General features: G+C 35.5%; 1 protein-coding gene across 1 annotated transcript in view; it reads right to left on the reverse strand.

Moving 5' to 3' along the window:
• Dscam3 (Down syndrome cell adhesion molecule 3) overlaps positions 1-20,109 on the reverse strand; it is a 115,669-nt gene that overhangs the window by 12,213 nt on the left and 83,347 nt on the right. The window contains exons 7-22 of the mRNA XM_090102664.1: positions 18,972-19,194; positions 7,776-8,022; positions 6,545-6,698; positions 6,027-6,178; positions 5,849-5,939; positions 5,365-5,537; positions 4,953-5,098; positions 4,520-4,655; positions 3,436-3,555; positions 2,964-3,140; positions 2,525-2,669; positions 2,239-2,387; positions 1,690-1,906; positions 1,279-1,424; positions 848-1,013; positions 375-523 (exon numbers count right to left, since the gene is read on the reverse strand). Coding sequence (XP_089958790.1) covers positions 375-523; positions 848-1,013; positions 1,279-1,424; positions 1,690-1,906; positions 2,239-2,387; positions 2,525-2,669; positions 2,964-3,140; positions 3,436-3,555; positions 4,520-4,655; positions 4,953-5,098; positions 5,365-5,537; positions 5,849-5,939; positions 6,027-6,178; positions 6,545-6,698; positions 7,776-8,022; positions 18,972-19,194 — 2,591 coding nt within the window. The remainder of the gene's footprint in view (positions 1-374; positions 524-847; positions 1,014-1,278; positions 1,425-1,689; positions 1,907-2,238; positions 2,388-2,524; positions 2,670-2,963; positions 3,141-3,435; positions 3,556-4,519; positions 4,656-4,952; positions 5,099-5,364; positions 5,538-5,848; positions 5,940-6,026; positions 6,179-6,544; positions 6,699-7,775; positions 8,023-18,971; positions 19,195-20,109) is intronic.

The raw sequence follows: 20,109 nt of genomic DNA on the forward strand, positions 1-20,109 counted from the left end.
CATATTGTTTCGTAATATAGGCGTTGCAGTTGGGCTGTTGTTGATGTAGAAAATGCTTGTTTGTAGAAATTTTACAGATATTTTTTACTGTTAATGCTGTGACAAATAAAAAAAAATGTTGTGTGGTTTTATGAAACCACGGTAAAAGTGAAACTGTTCGAACGGTTCCGAACACTGCTTTGTGTAGCGCATGTCGCTTGTCGGTCGGCTGCCGAGTAGGTATACCTACTCGACAGCCGCGATACACGCGACATGCGCTACACAGACCAAAAAGTTTGAGACGATGTAATAAAAGTTTCACTTTAATAACTGGTGCATCACACAATAAGAATGTGTTTCTATTTAATTTGTCTAACAGATTGGTATTTAAATACCTCCTTCAAGTGTGGTAGCAGTAACGGGTGCAGATGCGGGTCCGGCAGCGACGCCATTGAACGCGCGCACGCGCACCTCGTACCGCGTGAACTTCTTTAGCGACGACAGACTTAGCTCCGTCGCCGACCACCCGTTTACTGTTAGCGTTCTGTAAGAATTTGATAATATTTGAATTAATTTATAACATGAAAAGTGTCGAACGGACAGTGTGTAAAATTTTGCCTTTGGGCTTTTTGGTTATCAGAATGGAAAGTATAGAAACGAAGCATTATAAATAAACGATTATCAATATAATAATAGTTAGTGATTATAAATGACTAGCTTTCTGCACATTACTTAAATTACTTTACGTAGTTTTAAAGATTTAAGGACGGACAGCATCAGCGACTGTTTTATACTATGTAGTGATACTACGAAGTCGTCAAACCACTACACACAGTTTCTTCCTATTTGTCAGTAATGTGTCACTCACCTCGTAGCGTTCCCGTGCATCCCGTCCACCGCGAGCTCTGTGCACGCGACCGAGTACCCGAGCAGGTCGCCGTGCCACGCGTCCCGCGGCGGCGCGCGCCACGACACGTGCAGCTCGCCCGGACCCGCCGCGCTCACCTGCACCGCGCTCGGCGCTTCCGACGGTGCTACATAACGTATAATATGTAATATGTATATAAGTGAGAGATAAGACGTTTCGATATATAACACTACGCACTTATATGACATTGTTTTATCTAGAATTAAGTAATGCTAGAAATTTAATATTAGTTAAAATAAGTACAGACTAGCAGTAGCAACAAATATTTAATATACCTACTGTTTGTTATCCTATATTTTCTCAGCAGAACATTGATAACTATATAATATACAGCCGACTATTGATTAGGTAGGTAAGGTAAGATAACTTACCTTCTTCTTGTGTCTTTACCACAACGGGTTCAGTGTAAGCGCTTCGGTCAATCTGGTTAATGGCAGCGATTCGTATCATGTATGCCGTATGAGGCCTTAACCCGCTGAGTAGAGCTTCGTAGTGGATGTCTCCCTTTTTAGTTAGCCTGAAAAACAAAATATCTGTTATGTTTATTTTATTTCAGAACTCCGAATAAGCTACTTTAATTTAAATTTCTTATAATCATAAAGTTGATCAAGTCCATCCAGTACCAAATTAAACTAAAACAACAACATACTAGAGATGTGGATAAACCAGTGACGTCACGAACATGTACCCCACGCCACAGTGGCCCGCCGACAATCGGTATATACACGATATACGGGTGGAACTGGCCCTACAGGCGAGTATTAAAACAACACAACACTTACACGAGGTGCGGATGTTCCGGGCCGTGCACGGACACGTTGAGCGTGTCGGCCGCGTCCCAGTGGTCCGCCCGCAGCGCGCCCGCGGCCGACAGCGCGGCGCGCTGCACGGCGTACGCGGCCAACGGCGAGTTGCCGTCGAAGCCCTGGCTCCAGGACAGCCGCACCGCGCGGGACTGGATCTCCGTGACGGAAAGCGATTGAGGACGCTCTGGCTTCTCTGTACAGGCGACATATTATCATAATTAGAGGTCAAATGAAATGAATGAGAGCCGCGTGAATTCAACAAACGCAACTACGTGCGTGAGTGCGTTTTAAATCCGCACGATGATGCAAACCTGAACACTTGCAATTACGTACGTAGGTGCGTTAACATGTTACATGCAGCATGATGGGTGACGTCTTGACTTCGGCAAACAATTAAATAAAGTCAGTGATATTTCTTCTATTCTAAGTCATCACATTCATTGAGAAATAACTTAACAACATAATTTAAAGTATCAAGTTAAACGAGCAATATTACATGTATATGTATTTGTAAATAATATATACCTTGGACGGATAAGTAGATATAATGGTCGCTGTGTCCGAACGCGTTGACGGCCTGACACTTGTACACGCCCGAGTCAGTCCGCTCTGTGCGGCTGATGTACAGCTGTGAGCGCAGACCGCTGTCCGTCTTCGCTTCTGATATACTTATTCTGTAACATAGTGATTTTATTTTTGAATATTAAGAAGAAAACATATACTTGAAATTTTTTTTATCATTTTTATGGATATGTTTAGATAAAGTTCAATTGTTTCAATTGCTCATTTTCACAACAAAACACTTACTAACCTATAAGTAGACAAATCAAGCGGCCGCACCGCTCTCGACCATGTGAGTCGCAGCGGCGCGTCCCCGCGCGCCTCGCACGCGAGCGTCGCCGCTGCGTCGCGACGCGCCGATACGTTGTGCGATGTCACCTCAAACCGTGCAGGCTCTGCGTACATAGCACGCAACGACGTTTGTGTGTGCGATACTTTAATTATACATCTGTATGTATAATTAAAGTATTGTACACAGAAACATATGTACATCTGATTTTAGTTATAGAGCCAAAAAAAATGCGCCCTATGAATGTTTAGTTTCATAATTTATGATGTACATATGCTTAACAATAAGACAAATATTTTTTGCATATTATAAAGCTTATAATTTGCTCTATCTATTTTTTGATCTATTTAACAAGTAAACAAATTTGAAAATCTATAAAGTTTAGACATCAGAAACTCACCATTAACAGAGAGGAAGATATTTTTAGACAGCGGAGTTCCAACCCCATTTTCAGCCCTGCACATGTAGAAGCCCTCATCGTAGGGCAGAGCGGACTCTATCCACAGAGTGCCGTTCGTGAGGAACTGGAAGCGACCTCCCAGGTTCACTAATGGGATGTAGTCGGATGATGATCCAGCTGAAAACATTTTAATTGCATTTTAACATAAAAATATGAAAAAAATCTTGAATTCTTCGAAATTCAAATAACGATAAAATATTATAAAGTACGACGATACCATGAAGTATGTTAATATGCATAGATATAACATAATTATTTTACAGCGTTACTTATTTTTATTAGTTTCCATCTGTAAACTAAAAACGATGCTCCAGCGCAGTGTATGTGGCAAAAAAATTTCAAACAAGTTTTGATTCATCAGAGGTAGTAAAACAGTTCCAAATAAGATTAATTTATAAGCAAAGTTCCTCACCTCTTTGTTTCAACCAAGTAACCTGTGGGTTAGGCGAGCCAGTGGTCTCACAGTGCATGGCCACGGGCTCGCCGGCCAGCACTGCTTCGTCCTTTGGTTCCGTCACCCACTTTGGTGATACTGCAGCATGCGAGAAATTGAAGGTGTTAAAGGCAAGACTTTCAAATATTGATGGAATATATTTTGCTGTTAGGTAAAAAGGTCTAAAACATTTTGATGAAATAATAGATACAAACTGATTATAAAGTTGGTTGTGAATCCAATAGTTGTTGACAAAGTATATGCCATAAAATTCTACTATATTCTTACCTATCCTAGCGGCTTTTCCCTACATAAAAGATTACGAAGAAAATGTTTCGGTTATGTATGTAAATTTAAAATTATGAACTACTATGATTATTTATAATTCATAAAAATGATTGAACATAATAATATGGTAAGTATATGAAAATGGGTGTATCCCTCTTTTTTGTAGACAAAAATTTGCTAAGGTACGAACTCCATTATTAAGATCAATAATGATTTTATTAAATTTGAAAACTTAAAAGATTTTACAGGCCCTTCCTTAATCTTCCGTAAAAATCAAAACTTATTTTTAATCAAAATTACTATTTAAAAACGAAGTTATTTACCATTTCCTTCTAGCAATCTGTAATCCAAAGATGTGCAAAACAAAAACAAAACAACTTAGTCTAAATAAAGTGATCATTTTTATTGCATTTGTTGTGATCTATAAGAGTACCCGTAAGAGTATTTCGGGCTGGAAATTGGCATGTAACGACCCAATGTTTCAGACAAATTTACAGTTCTGTCCACCAGAAAAAATAAAATTACTGCCATTTGTCATCACTATCTCTTCTATCATGCTCTTCAAATTCCTGACACAAGCAAATGTCCAGAAAAAGCTAAGTAAATTTCCAAAGTTCAAAACAACTAACCCAAAAATCAGCAATTCAAAATGGCAGCATCAATTATTCTGACGGACCAGCCCGGACTGTCGACATCTCTATATCATCAGTGCATAAGCGTGACGGTGTTGGCGTGCGGGATGGGTCTAGGTGCAGTGCCGGTGCAGTGCGAGTACCTTTGACGACCAGCTCTGCGGTATAGTTAACTTTGGCCGCGCTGTTGGACGCGACACAAGTGTACGCGCCGCTGTGCCGAGCGGATACTTCTTTGAATACAAGATTGCTGAAAAAATCCGCGCCTCGCTCTTCCACCTATATCAGTAAACACGCTCAACGTTTGTCCAAATGTGTCGCCGGCAGGATCATTCACTTTTATGAAATTGGACATACTAGGTACGTAATAAATTTATATTTTGTTACATATGAGTGCAAAATACTTTGCTCGGTTATGAATATATCATACGTTATATTTACCGATTTACATCATTAGGTCTTGTGATAACTACTGTTTCAACCTTTAGAGCTCAGTGATGGAGAATATATTTTTTTCGGAATCATTTTTTAAATGTTTAATAGTTATTCTACGAATATTCTAGAAATCATATTTACCTGTAGTGAAGATGGTATTGGTCCGTTGTCTTTGAGCCACATGAAGTGCACGGGCATGTCTCCGGAGATGACGCTGCAGCTAACTTGAGCTCGCTTCCCTTCCTGCAAGTTTGCTGAGAACGAGAACGGCTCTATTTCTGGTGGATCTGTAAAGGAGATACATTTTTTGCTTTGGTGTGATGTAGAGCAAGCTACTTAATATTTTCTGTAAATTAATAATTAGGCCTTTTTAATCGTTCAATATTGACCAATCTTTTTTTTATGGGAGCACTATTACCATAATAAATTTTCAATTATCAAAATTTCAATTAAAAGGTTTTACTTATTTTGCTTTTTTTGTTAGGATCATTACACAATCTTTACCGTAATAATCTACCAAACCCTTTACCCCTACAAAAGCAAACAAACTGACTGCTAACAACGAGCTGCAGCTCGCGGCGCGCGATTTCTCCGTGCGGGCCGGCCGCGGTGCACGTGTACGCGCCGCCGTGCGCCGCCTCCACCCGCGCCACGCGCAACGCGCCCCCCGCGCCGCCGCCGCCGTCCCACTCTACTTGCTTGCCGTCTCGCTCCCACTTGACTGAACTGTGTAAGTAGGAAAGAGAAAATATATGAATACAAGTTTCTTCTTTGTTCTTTTGTGGTATTACAGTTTTAATATATTTGAATTGACCAATGATTATAATTATATTTTCTCGGTAGTAACGGTAGGTAGTGCATAATATCGATGGAAATTCATTTCACAATGAGAGATTTATATTTGGCTCTAAGGAACAATTTCAATGAATCTATAATATTTCATTGAGTTTCATACATTATATTATGTTTTGATGATAATTACAGATGGTTAACATGCATTTTAAAAGTTGGTAAATATTCTACATCTTATTACTTGCCTGATAGGATAGCCGGAGTAAGGGCAGTATAAAATCAATTCTCGACCAGCAACTGCTCTGATTGGTCCGATAGATCTCACGTAAGGAGGTCCTGAAAATTAGTAAACAAATTATTAGAATGTTTCAATTATGTAGTAGTTATTTTATTTTCTTGTTTTAATAATAATTGTATAATTACCGTAAATATTAAGACGAGAGGTATGCGACACTTCTCCTAATGAGTTGGCTGCTCTGCAAGTATACAGGCCGCCATCCTCCGACCTCACCGCTGAGATATTGAGGTAGCTCACTACATCATTGTTCTTCGTAGCAAATTGTTCCACACTGTATCTGAAATGAGAATAAATAAAGATGAAAAACTTCTTTAAATCGAACAATAACTTCCTTTGAACGCTACAGGGAATAATTGCTTCATTGTTTTCAAAGGTAAGCTTTTTTCATTTGTGTTGATTTTCTTTTAAAATGGAAGATGTAAACAATTTTGTATTGAGAATTGGAATCAATTTAAAGTTTGTACGTTTTTTTCTTAGTATATCTACTTAAAAAAAGGGTTCGTGGTAAATGGTACTGAAAAGCCGACTATAATCATCATAATATTATTATAAATTAAATTAAATTAATTTCAAAACTGTTTATGTAATGAATTTCTATACTTTTGGTTCTCTATCTTTGTTAAAACATTTCTATAAAACAAACCGGTGTCCCCTAGCCATAGTATTCAGCGGTTGACCGTCCAGCAACCAAGTGAAGTGTGGTGGAGGTGACCCGGCCGCTGAACATTTGAGCGTCACCACTTGACCTGGTCGGAGGACCTGCTCTATGAACGTGTACTGCAACTCTGGGGCGGTATCTGCAAAATAATAATATTCATATGAGAATTAGGCTAGCATATCATTGCGTAGGTTCGATTTCCGTATAACGATATTTTTTATTACTTTATACATACCGTGCATTTTGAAATATTTTATACATACCGTTCATAGATTACTGACTGGCCGGTTGGCTTGGTTGGTAGTGGCCCTGCCTTCCAAGACAGAGGTCGTGGGTTCGATTCCCACCCGGGGCAAATATTTGTGTGATGAACATAGATGTTTGCTCTGTGTCTGGGCGTTAATTATCTATATAAGTATTTATTTAAAAAAATATGTATGTATGTTTATCAGCCATCTGGTTTCCATAACACAAGCGAAAGCTTAGTATGGGATCAGATCGTGCCGTGTGTGAAAATTGTCCTGAATATGTATGTATGTATTTATTAAGAAGTTTTAGTCTGATGTCTTAAAGGTTTGTTCATATAGGACGTCATCAATCCATTCAAGACCTATTTAATCAAAGGTCAATAATTCATCGATAGATATTTCAAGCGGTGAATAAAACTGACAGTTAACGATAATTGGCTTTCAGTACTGTAAATCTAGTTGAACTTTGTCCGTTGTCTAGAATGTTGATTTTACTGCAAATCCTCGACTTAATACAAGAGACTGATAATGTATTCAATCCTGGTTCGCAACAGATTTACTCGTTATATAATAATCGGAATAGGAACCACTAACCTAATTAGAAACCACATTAATGCTACAATCTATGTAATAAAATCACTATGTAATAAAATATGTATGTGAAACAGGATTGAAATATTAGAGTAGTAAGTCACGCCGTTAATAAATAGCATAAATACACTTGTAATTAACCCAAGCATCGTGGGCGGTACTCTGGGGATAGGAAAGTAATTTTAGCCCGGAATGTTCCGAATTCAGATTACTTGCCTACCTACCTTCTCTTTTACAGTCTGATCAAATCGAAAAATTCTACAATAAGTACAATGAAGTGTTCTTAATAAGTAAAATACCTATTTGGTTCTAAAATAAAGACTTTTTTTTTAATATTCACCATGTTTCTTGTCTTATTAAAACATTGTATATCTTACCTCCCAACCTAACTTCAGCACTGGCTTGAGCCGAATCCCTTTCATTCCTCGCCATGCATTGGTATACGCCTTTATCCGATCTATGTACAGAGGTGATCACAAGTTGTTCCCCACTGTTCTGCACGCGCACCCGGCCGCCTGCGATGCCTGTGCTGATGGGTATACCGTTGTGGAGCCACTCCAGACGGGGAGCTGGCCAGCCGCCCCACGTGCAGTTAATTATAGCTGTACCACCACTGTTAACCACCTGGAAAACGACGAATTAATTTTTATACCTTTCAATAAAACCAGTAAGTTTTACAATGATCTTGGAAGAGCATATTTTGTGTAAATTGGTGGAAACAAATAAAATATTCAACAATCACATTTTTCTCGAATATTGTACTAACTCTATATTAAAAAAAAAGACGTCTGGCACTCGGGGTTTGCCGCGGTAAAGCTATTGCAGAGCATGCCTTCAAGCCACACCTCCATGTCCGTCGGAGTGGGGAGCGTGAGGTTTTTCGTTACGGAATTTCTCGATTCGGTCCCCGCGCTCAAGGCCCACGATAGAAGCTATGCAATAGCTTAAAAATTTATAAATACACATTCAATTTTCAACCACATCCACTAAGTGGATGTGAAACAATGTAATCTATAAGTCCACACAAGTAACAAAGTAGTTCCATTCATACACCGTTAACCAAGCCAAACTACAATAAAAGCTTGAAAATTACGATATAAGCCGATCGCATTTATAAATATCATATTCAGGCAACTCCGCAACAAAATTGGAGTCCGCTATAAAATTTTATATCTGAAGCCGCTGTAATTCGACGAATCCAATTGAATACCTGCGCATATTGAATATAATGATATGAAAGGTCGTGTTACGTATTACCTGGTACCTACATCTTGTATATTGTATGTAGTATGTTGGAATAACTGAGTTTATAATAAAGCTTATGTTTGGCTTAGGTAAGCCGCTATACACGGAAGGAAATCATTTAATAACTTGTTACTAATATCCACGAGGCAAATTTTGTATTTTCTACGTTAAAATTAAATCAAAGAGACAATAACAATACCAACGATGATAATTTATGAAGTACTAAGTGATAAAATTCACCGAAGTCATTTCTTTCAGAACATAAGAAAAGAAGAAAAATGTTGTGTGGTTTTATGAAACCACGGTAAAAGTGAAACTGTTCGAACGGTTCCGAACACTGCTTTATACCTACTCGGCAGCCGACCGTCACGCGACATGCGCTACACAGACCAAAAAGTCAGACGACGATGTAATAAAAGTTTCACTGTAAAAGCATATTAAACTGCTTATAGGGACATAATATTGCAATCATTCATCAAAGCAATAGTATGCAAAGACCGTAACTGCTCTTATTTTTATTGAAATAAGAATCAAACAAGAATCTTATATATATAAAATTCTCGTGTCACAATGTTAGTCTGCATACTCCTCCGAAACGGGTGGACCGATTCTCATGAAATTTTCTGTGCATATCGGGTAAGTCTGAGAATCGGCCAACATCTATTTTTCATATGTACCACGGGCAAAGCCGGGGCGGACCGCTAGTAAATTAATAAAATTCTTAGACGATAGGCTAATTTATGCTTATAAATAAAAATTACAGCTTATCCAATGTAATCAAATGTTTTCCTCATTCCTATTCTTCATTAAAACGTTCTTCAAAGTGAGCCTTTAAACATCCGAGCGTAAATAAGTTAAACGGAGTATTTTTATCATCTAATTTGATATTCAGTCGCAGTTGGCCGCTTCGTACACAGCCATCCTAAATAAATATTGGCGTCTGCTGAAAAATAAAGCCTTCTTTTGCGCTGAAAATCTCATTACATATTTTAAACTCCAAATATATACAGTGTTTTTTGTCAAATTTTGTGTTGCGGGTTCTTTGGGAAATATTATTATGTGTTGGAAGTTGTTACCGAGTTTACCAAATATGATATTACGTAAAAAAATATTTTAACGTATTAATTTTAAGAAAAAATCTCACTATTTAATAATTTATTTTGCTAAGTTGTCTTGTTAATTTGGGGTGTTATGGGTCGTTCTATTTTTTAGACAATGCAGTTGTGTTGTAGCTAAACATCCTTTGTTATTTTAAGCATTTTGTTAAATTATTACAGTTTTTGATAAATATCATCAAGGATTTTTATTTCTTTATAACTTTCTGCAAATGTAATTAAAATTAAGGAATATTGGATATTGTTTAATTCAAATAATCAGTAAGTATGTAAATTTTGTTATAATTTGAAAAACAACAATCAAATTATTATGACTGCGCATCAATAAGTATCTGTTTGAGTTAATTAACATTTGTATCATGAATAATTCATAATAACTACATATATGGAGGCTTACGTTATTAAATGATATGTCCACTGCATTTTCGTGGCTCATACATTTAATTTGCAATGTAAATACAAAGATATTTGCTTTGGTGCTGCACGGTATAATTCGGTTATGTTACCACTCTATTTTAAATACTGCGGTATGTACATATTCATTTATTTACATTTGAATTATGATTAAATATGGATGGTGTGTGCTTTCTGAACAATAGATTCTGCTATGATTGATGCGGTCAATCGAATAAAGTTATTCATTTATCTTTGTTGTTTTGGAATGATAATTTATTTTCACATTTGTTTATAAATTACTAGCTTTCCGCCTGCGGCCTCGCCCGCGTTTTCAAAGAAAAACCCGCATAGTTCCCGTTCCCGTGGGATATCCGGGATAAAACCTAGCCAATGTTGCTCAGTGAAGATGCAGCTTTCTAATGGTGAAAGAATTTTTGAAATCGGTCCAGTAGTTGTTATTAATTATAATTAATAACAACTACTGGATTAGTTTAAAACAAATCAGTGAAATATATATATAATATAATTGCATCCGCTACAGAGAGAGGAAGATATTTTGCACAGGTTTTTCTTGAAGAAATTTTTACGGACGTAGAGCGGAAATTGTTGTATAATATCAAATAACAAAGGAAGCCAGATTTTATTCTCATCTCTTTGATAAAGAAGGAAATGTTTATTTTTGGTGATGATCTTATTTATTTCATTTAAAATAATAGTATGATATTATATCATATAATTTTTTTTTGTCCAATACAATAGAATTTGATTCTTAATATTTCTCTCAGCAGGATACACATTACCTACACACAGTTCACTTTATGTTAACGATACCACATAAACAGACAGAAATTGTTGTTGCGGATATCACTAAATTATCCATTTGGGGCAGCAGGCATTCTAATAGATGTAGAGGTTCAGAAGGTTTTGTTTTATTTAAACTATGGTTATTTACTTGCAAGTTACTATGACATTTATAACTCACAAGATTTCCGCCCGCGGCTTCGCCCGCGCTTTCAAAAGAAAACCCGCATAGTTCCCGTTCCTGTGGGATTTCCGGGATAAAACGTATCCTATGTGTTAATCCAGTTACCTTCTATATGTGTGCTAAATTTCATTATAATCGGTTCAGTGGTATTTTCGTGAAAGAGAAACAAACACACACACATCCTCACAAACTTTCGCATTAATTAGTAGGATAAGTGACAATCGATAAGTTCATATAAATTATTGTCCTAAATTAAGATGAATTTTGATATTTTATCTAGGTATATTAATTAAATACCATGGTAGTAGCATGGTAATATTACGTATCAATCATAACATGAAAAAATTTTCATAGCATCCAAGATAAATCGTCATGCAATACGGTCAAAACTTTCGGACACAGTGATTTTAACAAATTGATACATTTCGGAATCAACGGACAAACTTTAACAATATGTATCACCGTCTGATTACTGGTTATTTATATTTCTTGTTTTTAATTATATTATTTATTAAGCTATGCTGTCAAATTAAACTCTTGTGAACCATAAGCGGTATTAGGATATCAAGGAATAAAACGTGTAACCTTTAAAAGCATTTCAAGCTGATGTAAGTCAATTAATAAGTGTTTGTATAAATTGTTAAGAAGTTCTTGTTTGTTATACTTTACTCCGAAACAAACTTTGTTACCTGTGTCTGATTTCTTAAAGCTTTGGAAGTAAATAAAGAGAAAAGAAAAACTACGTATCATGTGGCTCACATGCTCCTTTGCTTTCTCACCACGTATCTTTACCGGGGCATAGGAAAGTCTATGGGGTAGATAATGTCTTCTATTTTGTGTTATATTATAGTCAATACATTATTTATCAGCCTTATGGAATCTAAGCAATCGAGATTTTATTAATAGGACACTGAGCGTTATCCACAATATGAAATACGTCAATCATATGCAAAAGAATATTTAATTTCATTGTGTTGATGCTTATTTATTTAAAGACTGAATTTTTATTTTTATTTGGTTTTGATTTCATGGCTTTTTTATAATTGCTATAATTATACAAAGATAGGATATCAGTATTTAGGTCATTTCTAAAATTTTATTCATTCCTCTCGCTGCCTTGAGGGCACATAACACGTATACATAGCATTCTCACACGAATGCAGATGCAACATTATTTTATCGAAATATGCTCTAAAAATTAAGTACTTGCACCTATTCTATAATAAAATTCCGCATTTTTAAAGGAGCAAAACCATCTGCGATAATAAAAACAAACCACAATTGCAGCTTTGGATTATTCAAACAATAAACTTTAATTTTCCGACGTTACAACTATCCCAGCGTTTTCTGCACAAATACTCGACTCCACTAAAAAGAAAATACAATGGAGACCTTAAGATCCTTTGTGATTGTTTAAAATCGCAAAGAATGGTGCGGCCATTTGTCGGGACCTCCTGAATTGTTAGTGGGATTGCGAATCCTATCAGCTAGTACCCGTGTAAGTGGTTTTCCCTTTACCCTCGTTAACATTTGTTGTCGAACCGGCTCTATGTAACAAACTGACAAATCAATAGTTATGTTCTAGACTAGTAACTGCGTCAATTCTATCGACTTTATTTGTTGAAAGTAATATTTGTATAATAATATGTAAGAAAAAAAAAAGAAAAGCAGAATGCATTTTTAACAAGCCACGGTAATTGATCGGAGTATATTGCTATACATATTCTGTTATGATTATAAGTAGGTATACCTATTGTTACTGTACTGTACTACTGTACCATATTGGTTTTTCATAAATTGACCAATAGCGTGTTATACAACAATCATAACTTTATTTTTTTTTGCAAAACATGTACTATGAATATTATCGTCCATCTTAAAAATTCGTATCATATTAATACCATCTCAATTTGAGATTTTTTTAGAGTTGAATTGAGTGCATCAAATGTTACTTTATAACGCAAAAAATATATTTGTACTTAAATACGCTAACATGGATAGAGTCAAAGTTCACATTAAGTTCAATTTACTGTAGTAAGTCGCAGTCTCAAAAGATAAGAAGAAAAAGTACTATTTGCAAAAAATAAAAATACGAAAGGAAATTTAAAAGCACCTCGCTCCAGTCTCTATGGTACAAGTTAAAAATAACGTAGTATTTCGAATTTGTAAATTGTGCCTCGACTGTCCTAGTTTTTAGGGTTCCGTAGCCAAAATGGCAAAAACGGAACCCTTATAGTTTCGTCATGTCCGTCTGTCCGTCTGTCCGTCTGTCCGTCTGTCACAGCCGATTTACTCGGAAACTATAAGTACTACAGTGATGAAATTTGATGGGAATATGTGTTGTATGAACCGCTACAAAAATATGACACTAAATAGTAAAAAAAAGAATTGGGGGTGGGGCCCCCCATACATGTAACTGAGGGATGAAATTTTTTTTTTCGATGTACATACCCGTGTGGGGTATCAATGGAAAGGTCTTTTAAAATGATATAAAGTTTTCTAAAAAACATTTTTCTTAAAGTGAACGGTTTTTGAGATATCAGCTCTCAAAGTCGTAAAAAGTATGTCCCCCCCCCTCTATTTTTATAACTACGGGGTATAAAATTCTAAAAAAAATAGAGGTGATGCATGCTAATTAACTCTTTCAACGATTTTTGGTTTGATCAAAGTATCTCTTATAGTTTTTGAGATAGGTTGATTTAACTGTAATTTATTATATTTGCTGCTACGGAACCCTTTGTGCGCGAGCCCGACTCGCACTTGGCCGGTTTTTTTAATATATGTACCTACTTAATGAGATTAGAAGGATATCAGACACATTATTTTGTATATACTTTTAATAATTATTATATTATGACCTTATATTCAAAAATAATAAGTATTTGACAGCAGATAATAATTAATTAATTAGATAATATTGACTAAACTTAACTAATATTTCTTAATTATTTAGCTAAATAAAAAGGAAAAGAATGAATAGTGGCGATATAATTATGTAACAAACTAATATAACATTAAAATCTCTACGTTCAAAGTCAAACTTATAAAATATATTTAAAACTAGCTGTGCCCGCGACTTCGTCCGCGTGGAATAGTGACTGCATAGTAGTTACCACTTAACACACAATTATTGAGTAAACACGTCTTGAAACACGTACTACCATAAACAACTAAATTATAAGTACTTACAGATTATTTTACAGTTAAGAAATAAAATAAATAATAACACAAAATAACTGTTAGTAAAATTTATTACTAAACTGAGCTAAAAAAACTTAGGTACAAAAGAGTTCAAAATTTCCAGGGTATGGCTATCCTCCCGCTCCCATATCCTTCTACTTTCACAGACTTTCAACTTTTCCCTTTCACCCCTAGTAAATGGCAGAACCGATTTTGATGTAAACCATGTACCTATATGTACACGTCATATCCTTTCGTTTGGTGCTCCATTTGGATTATTTATCCCCACTATATCACCCATAAGGTGCCCTATATGTAATAAACAGATGAACCGATTTTGATAAAACATGACTAATTGTAATTCAGACGTCAATTGATATGCCGCTTGAGTATATTATTTGACCACATTCGATTATTCATTCCCACTTTTACCGCTATAATCCAATAAATAGTCCATTGAATAAAAAGTTCTAGAGTGCGTGAGTTAGTAACGTAAGATGTTTCTTCGGAAACATGTCAAGAGTCCCTAGGTAATAAACATACTAAAACCCCGGGACACTAGGAGGAGCCCCGGAGTGAGGGGAGGGGGGGAATGGGTCCATTTTTTCATTTTTCACTTAAATCTCAAAAACGGTACATGTTAGAGAAAAACTTTCAGGGAAAAGTTGAAAGGCCATAAAATTATCTACAAGTTGTACCTAAATCATTTTTTCCTATATCCTACCGTTTCTGAGTTATACGCAGTAAAAAATGATTTTGGCTCAAACAATTTCCCCATACTACACATCAATCGATCAAAAAATATTTCTTTCTTCCAAAAAACTCAAATGTGCAACTTGTGACCGGTACTGATAGATTGCTCTTAATTAGGTCTATAATTGGTAAAATAAACACATTCCTCCATGGAAGCCTTTAGGAGGAATCGATTGTCAAAATATTATATTAGGGTAGTTTGAGTTACTGAACTTGATCTTTTTATTTTTTTCTTCAAAAAAACTCAAAAGTGCAACTTGTGACCAGTACAGATAGATTGCTCATAATTAGGACTATCATTGATAAAAATACCAGATTCCACCACGGAGGCGTTTACGGGGAATTGAATTTTTTTAGGGTAGTTATGATACTTGAAGTTTTTATTTTTTTTCTTCCAAAAAACTCAAAAGTGCAACTTGTGACCGGTACTGATAGATTGCTCTTAATTAGGTCTATAATTGGTAAAATAAACACATTCCTCCATGAAAGCCTTTAGGAGGAATCGATTGTCAAAATATTATATTAGGGTAGTTTGAGTTACTGAACTTAATCTTTTTATTTTTTTCTTCCAAAAAACTCAAAAGTGCAACTTGTGACCGGTACTGATAGATTGCTCTTAATAAGGTCTATAATTGGTAAAATAAACACATTCCTCCATGGAAGCCTTTAGGAGGAATCGATTGTCAAAATATTATATTAGGGCAGTTTGAGTTACTGAACTTGATCTTTTTATTTTTTCTTCCAAAAAGCTCAAAAGTGCAACTTGTGACCGGTATAGATAGATTGCTCATAATTAGGTCTATCATTGATAAAAATACCAGATTCCACCACGGAGGCGTTTACGGGGAATTGAATTTTATTAGGGTAGTTACGATACTTGAACTTTTTATTTTTTTTCTTCCAAAAAACTCAAAAGTGCAACTTGTGACTGGTACCGATAGATTGCTCATAATTAGGTCTATCATTGATAAAAAAACCAGATTCCACCATGGAGGCGTTTAGGAGTTACATATTGAATTTTATTAGGGTCGTTACGGTTAGTTACGATACTTCAACTTTTTAACTAACTACCCTAATAAAATTAAATTCCCCGTAAACGCCTCCATGGTGGAATCTGGTATTTTTATCAATGATAGACCTAATTAAAAGCAATCTATCAGTACCGGTCACAAGTTGCACTTTTGAGTTTTTTGGAAGAAAAAAAATAAAAAGTTCAAGTATCATAACTACCCTAATAAAATTCAATTCCCCGTAAACGCCTCCGTGGTGGAATCTGGTATTTTTATCAATGATAGACCTAATTATGAGCAATCTATCTGTACCGGTCACAAGTTGCACTTTTGAATTTTTTTGAAGAAAAAAATAAAAAGATCAAGTTCAGTAACTCAAACTACCCTAATATAATATTTTGACAATCGATTCCTCCTAAAGGCTTCCATGGAGGAATGTGTTTATTTTACCAATTATAGACCTAATTAAGAGCAATCTATCAGTACCGGTCACAAGTTGCACATTTGAGTTTTTTGGAAGAAAGAAATATTTTTTGATCGATTGATGTGTAGTATGGGGAAATTGTTTGAGCCAAAATCATTTTTTACTGCGTATAACTCAGAAACGGTAGGATATAGGAAAAAATGATTTAGCTACAGCTTGTAGATAATTTTATGGCCTTTCAACTTTTCCTTGAAAGTTTTTCTCTAACATGTACCGTTTTTTAGATTTAAGCGAAAAATGAAAAAATGGCCCCATTCCCCCCCTCCCCTCACTCCGGGGCTCCTCCTAGTGTCCCGGGGTTTTAGTATGTTTATTACCTAGGGACTCTTGACGTGTTTCCGAAGAAACATCTTACGTTATTAACTCACGCACTCTAGACCCCCCTTGGAGGGACTCATTCAATGGACTAAAATGGATGAATCGATTTTGATTAAATACCTAGATGCCTCATTATACTTCTCACGTCATGTCATGCCCTTTCATTTGATATGCCACTGTCAAATATACCCAATTTGACAAAATTCATTTTTTTATTCCCACTTTTATACCTATATCCAATAAATGGATGAACCAATTTTGATAAAATATGTCTTATTGTACTTTACACGTCATGTCTTTCATTAGATAAGTCACTTGAGTATATTTGATAAAATTCATTTATTTATTCCTACTTTTATCCCTATATAAAATAAATGGATGAACCGATTTTGATAAAATTTGCATGGATGAACCGATTTTGATACACTATAATACCTAAGAACAACTAATGTAACAAAAAAAACGCATCCAATTCGTTTTACCCGTTAGCGAGCTACGGTTGCACAGACGGACACGCAAACACACATAGCGGACGTAACACCCCTCTTTTTGCGTTGGGGGTTAAAAATATAATACCTACGACATAATTTAAAAGACATTTTATTTAGAAAATTTACCTAGAAGTAACCATAATGCTATTTGTGCAGGTTTTAGACTTATGAGCAAAAATCGAAATAAAGGTCCTTTGATCCCCCTACTACCCCCTCAGCTAAACCCCCCCCCCCCCACCCCACGGTACTTTCGATATGATCATCTGGACATGTCAAGGAATAACTTTAGCGTATAATTTACGTAATAAAGTAATTCATGTATAGAATGCCTTAGCAAATGTTCGCCGTGATTACTTAAATGGTCATAACTTTTTTATTTCTGAACCGATTGACATGAAATAAACACTAAATGTTAAGTGAAGCTTATCACAATATATTAGTGAAAACCGCATCTAAATCGGATAAGCCGTTTCTGAGATTAGCGTGCACGAACATACAGACAAACAGACAAAAAATTTTTTAACTACAGTTTTGGGTTCAGGATCGATTTAATAATAACACCTGCTAAGTTTTTTTTTAATATTTTCATTGTACAGACATCACTTTTCTACGATTTTATTATATTATGTATGTATGTATGTATGTATGTATGTATTGATGATATTTTCATTGTACAGACATCACTTTTCTACGATTTTATTATATGTATTGATTGATGATTGATGATGATTGATATACAATAACATAATTTAAAGATATTCTAAAAACTTGTAGAACAATAACAGTAAACTCAAGTGCAGTTTGTAGAATACACTGTTACTGCAAAATGCAAATCCTTATGTATGCTAATTTATGGCAACATTGTCACACATAGTTCAGAGAATAAAACATATAATCAGTGTTATAGTTTTCTTTTCTTTTTCCACTTTATTGGATCGTACATCTTAATCTAATAATGTTATAAGTATTATATAGAACTAGTGAACAAATCTAAGTGTAAAATAATATTTATTAGGTGCCAAGATTAATATTTTGGTCTAGATAAATCTAGCGAATCTCAGATAATTTCTAAATATAGCCACAAGCATTGATACTCTCTATGAAATAATAATGTTATTTGTTGTTAATTGAAAGGACTATAGCCATTGCTATAGCCTACGTGTCCACAGTACGTGTCTAATCCGTGTAAACTCTTTATTTAATTATGGACTGACCCTATCAATTTACACACATATAATAATATGCTAACAACATAATCTATCCCCAGCCTAACGAACGAGTTAGCGTACATTTATTTGCTATAATTAAAAGGCTTTCATCCCAACGCGAGCGCTAATGGAGGATTTTGTTTTGGTCCCTAATGCGGGTAAACACGGGACAAGAAGCTTAAGTTCATGAGACGCCAACTTTCGAGGTCTAATGACGTCTAATCTTATTTTCATTGGAAACAAAATTTCGTTATTTATCTTGTCACTAAAAATCTTGAGCGTCCGTAAAAACGTAATTAATTAATTGTTCAGTAGATAGAAATTCAAGTCACGCTTTGTGGGTTTTACTGAGTAACTACTATAAAGTTCACATTAATACCCAACTAACCTGAGTATGCGGCTGTACATGGACCGTCAGATGTGCGCGTAAAGCCAAGTGTAGACGCAGCGTCAAATGCCCGTGTGTGTTGGCAGCCCGGCAGGCCCATCGCCCGTCGTCGTTGAGGTCAGCACGGCGGATGCTGATCGCGTCAGCTGTCATGCTGTACCGGCCGGCGCCTTCGCTGTCGCGGACTTCGCGCAGCACGCCGCCGGCTGTTTCACGGTACCAGCTGCAAGTGGGGTATGTGTGAATTTTGTGTAATGATAATAAATAAGTATTATATGGAAGAGTTGAATTTAATAAAATAACAAATTCTAACGGCAGATATTTTTCCATGACATACCTACCTAACATGGCGTGTAATTAGAACTGATCTCTAAAAGTACGGTATGGTGTGAAATTTTCTTGTAACACTTGTAATACCTATAATGAAAGGAAAATTTTGATATTCCTTCCCAAGGTAAACTCGCACGAACTTTATCTTACATTTTGGCAGAATATTTTTATCGTATCCCAATGGGAGTTAAATTCAGCTTGTTATTCTGCAACATTACGCTAAGCGGGCGTTTAAAACTTTCTTTCTTAAAATAAACTTGAAATTAAAAAATAAGCCGTGCAATTTTGTTGTACTGCTACTTTAATCTGGGGATTTGCTATTTTTGTTCCAGCGTATTAGCACGATAATTTTGTAAGGAAGACAGCCGTAAACTAAAATTGCGCGCGAACAAGAAAATATTAACTTAGAACTCATGAAAATTTTCTAAAGGCGAATTTGCATTTTTACAATTAAGAACATTATTTATATCCCTTTATCCTTCCATTGTAAAGAATATAAGACGTTGAATTATTAAGTTGTAAAAGCTTATAAAAATAAGATAATTTTCCTCTTTTATAATGCCTAAGTAAATAAAATTATATTTATATAACAGGCATAATTAGTTGCCGAGTCATGTTAAAAAATCGGGAAGTTAAATAAATATCTTCTGTTTAATAAATCGGACAGCAGCAGCAGATTATGAATTGTTCTAGTTCATAAATTTTATCGTAATACAATGTTTTACAATTAGACATCACAAAAGTCTATCGATATCAGTGTCAGCGGAAACTTCAAGCGCCTCACTCATTCGCTTACAGCTTTATTTTT

Source organism: Colias eurytheme, chromosome 6 (genome assembly GCF_061535395.1).
Source record: "Colias eurytheme isolate Ceu_HAF_F1 chromosome 6, ilColEury1 Martin Lab GWU primary, whole genome shotgun sequence".
Lineage (NCBI taxonomy): Eukaryota > Metazoa > Arthropoda > Insecta > Lepidoptera > Pieridae > Colias > Colias eurytheme.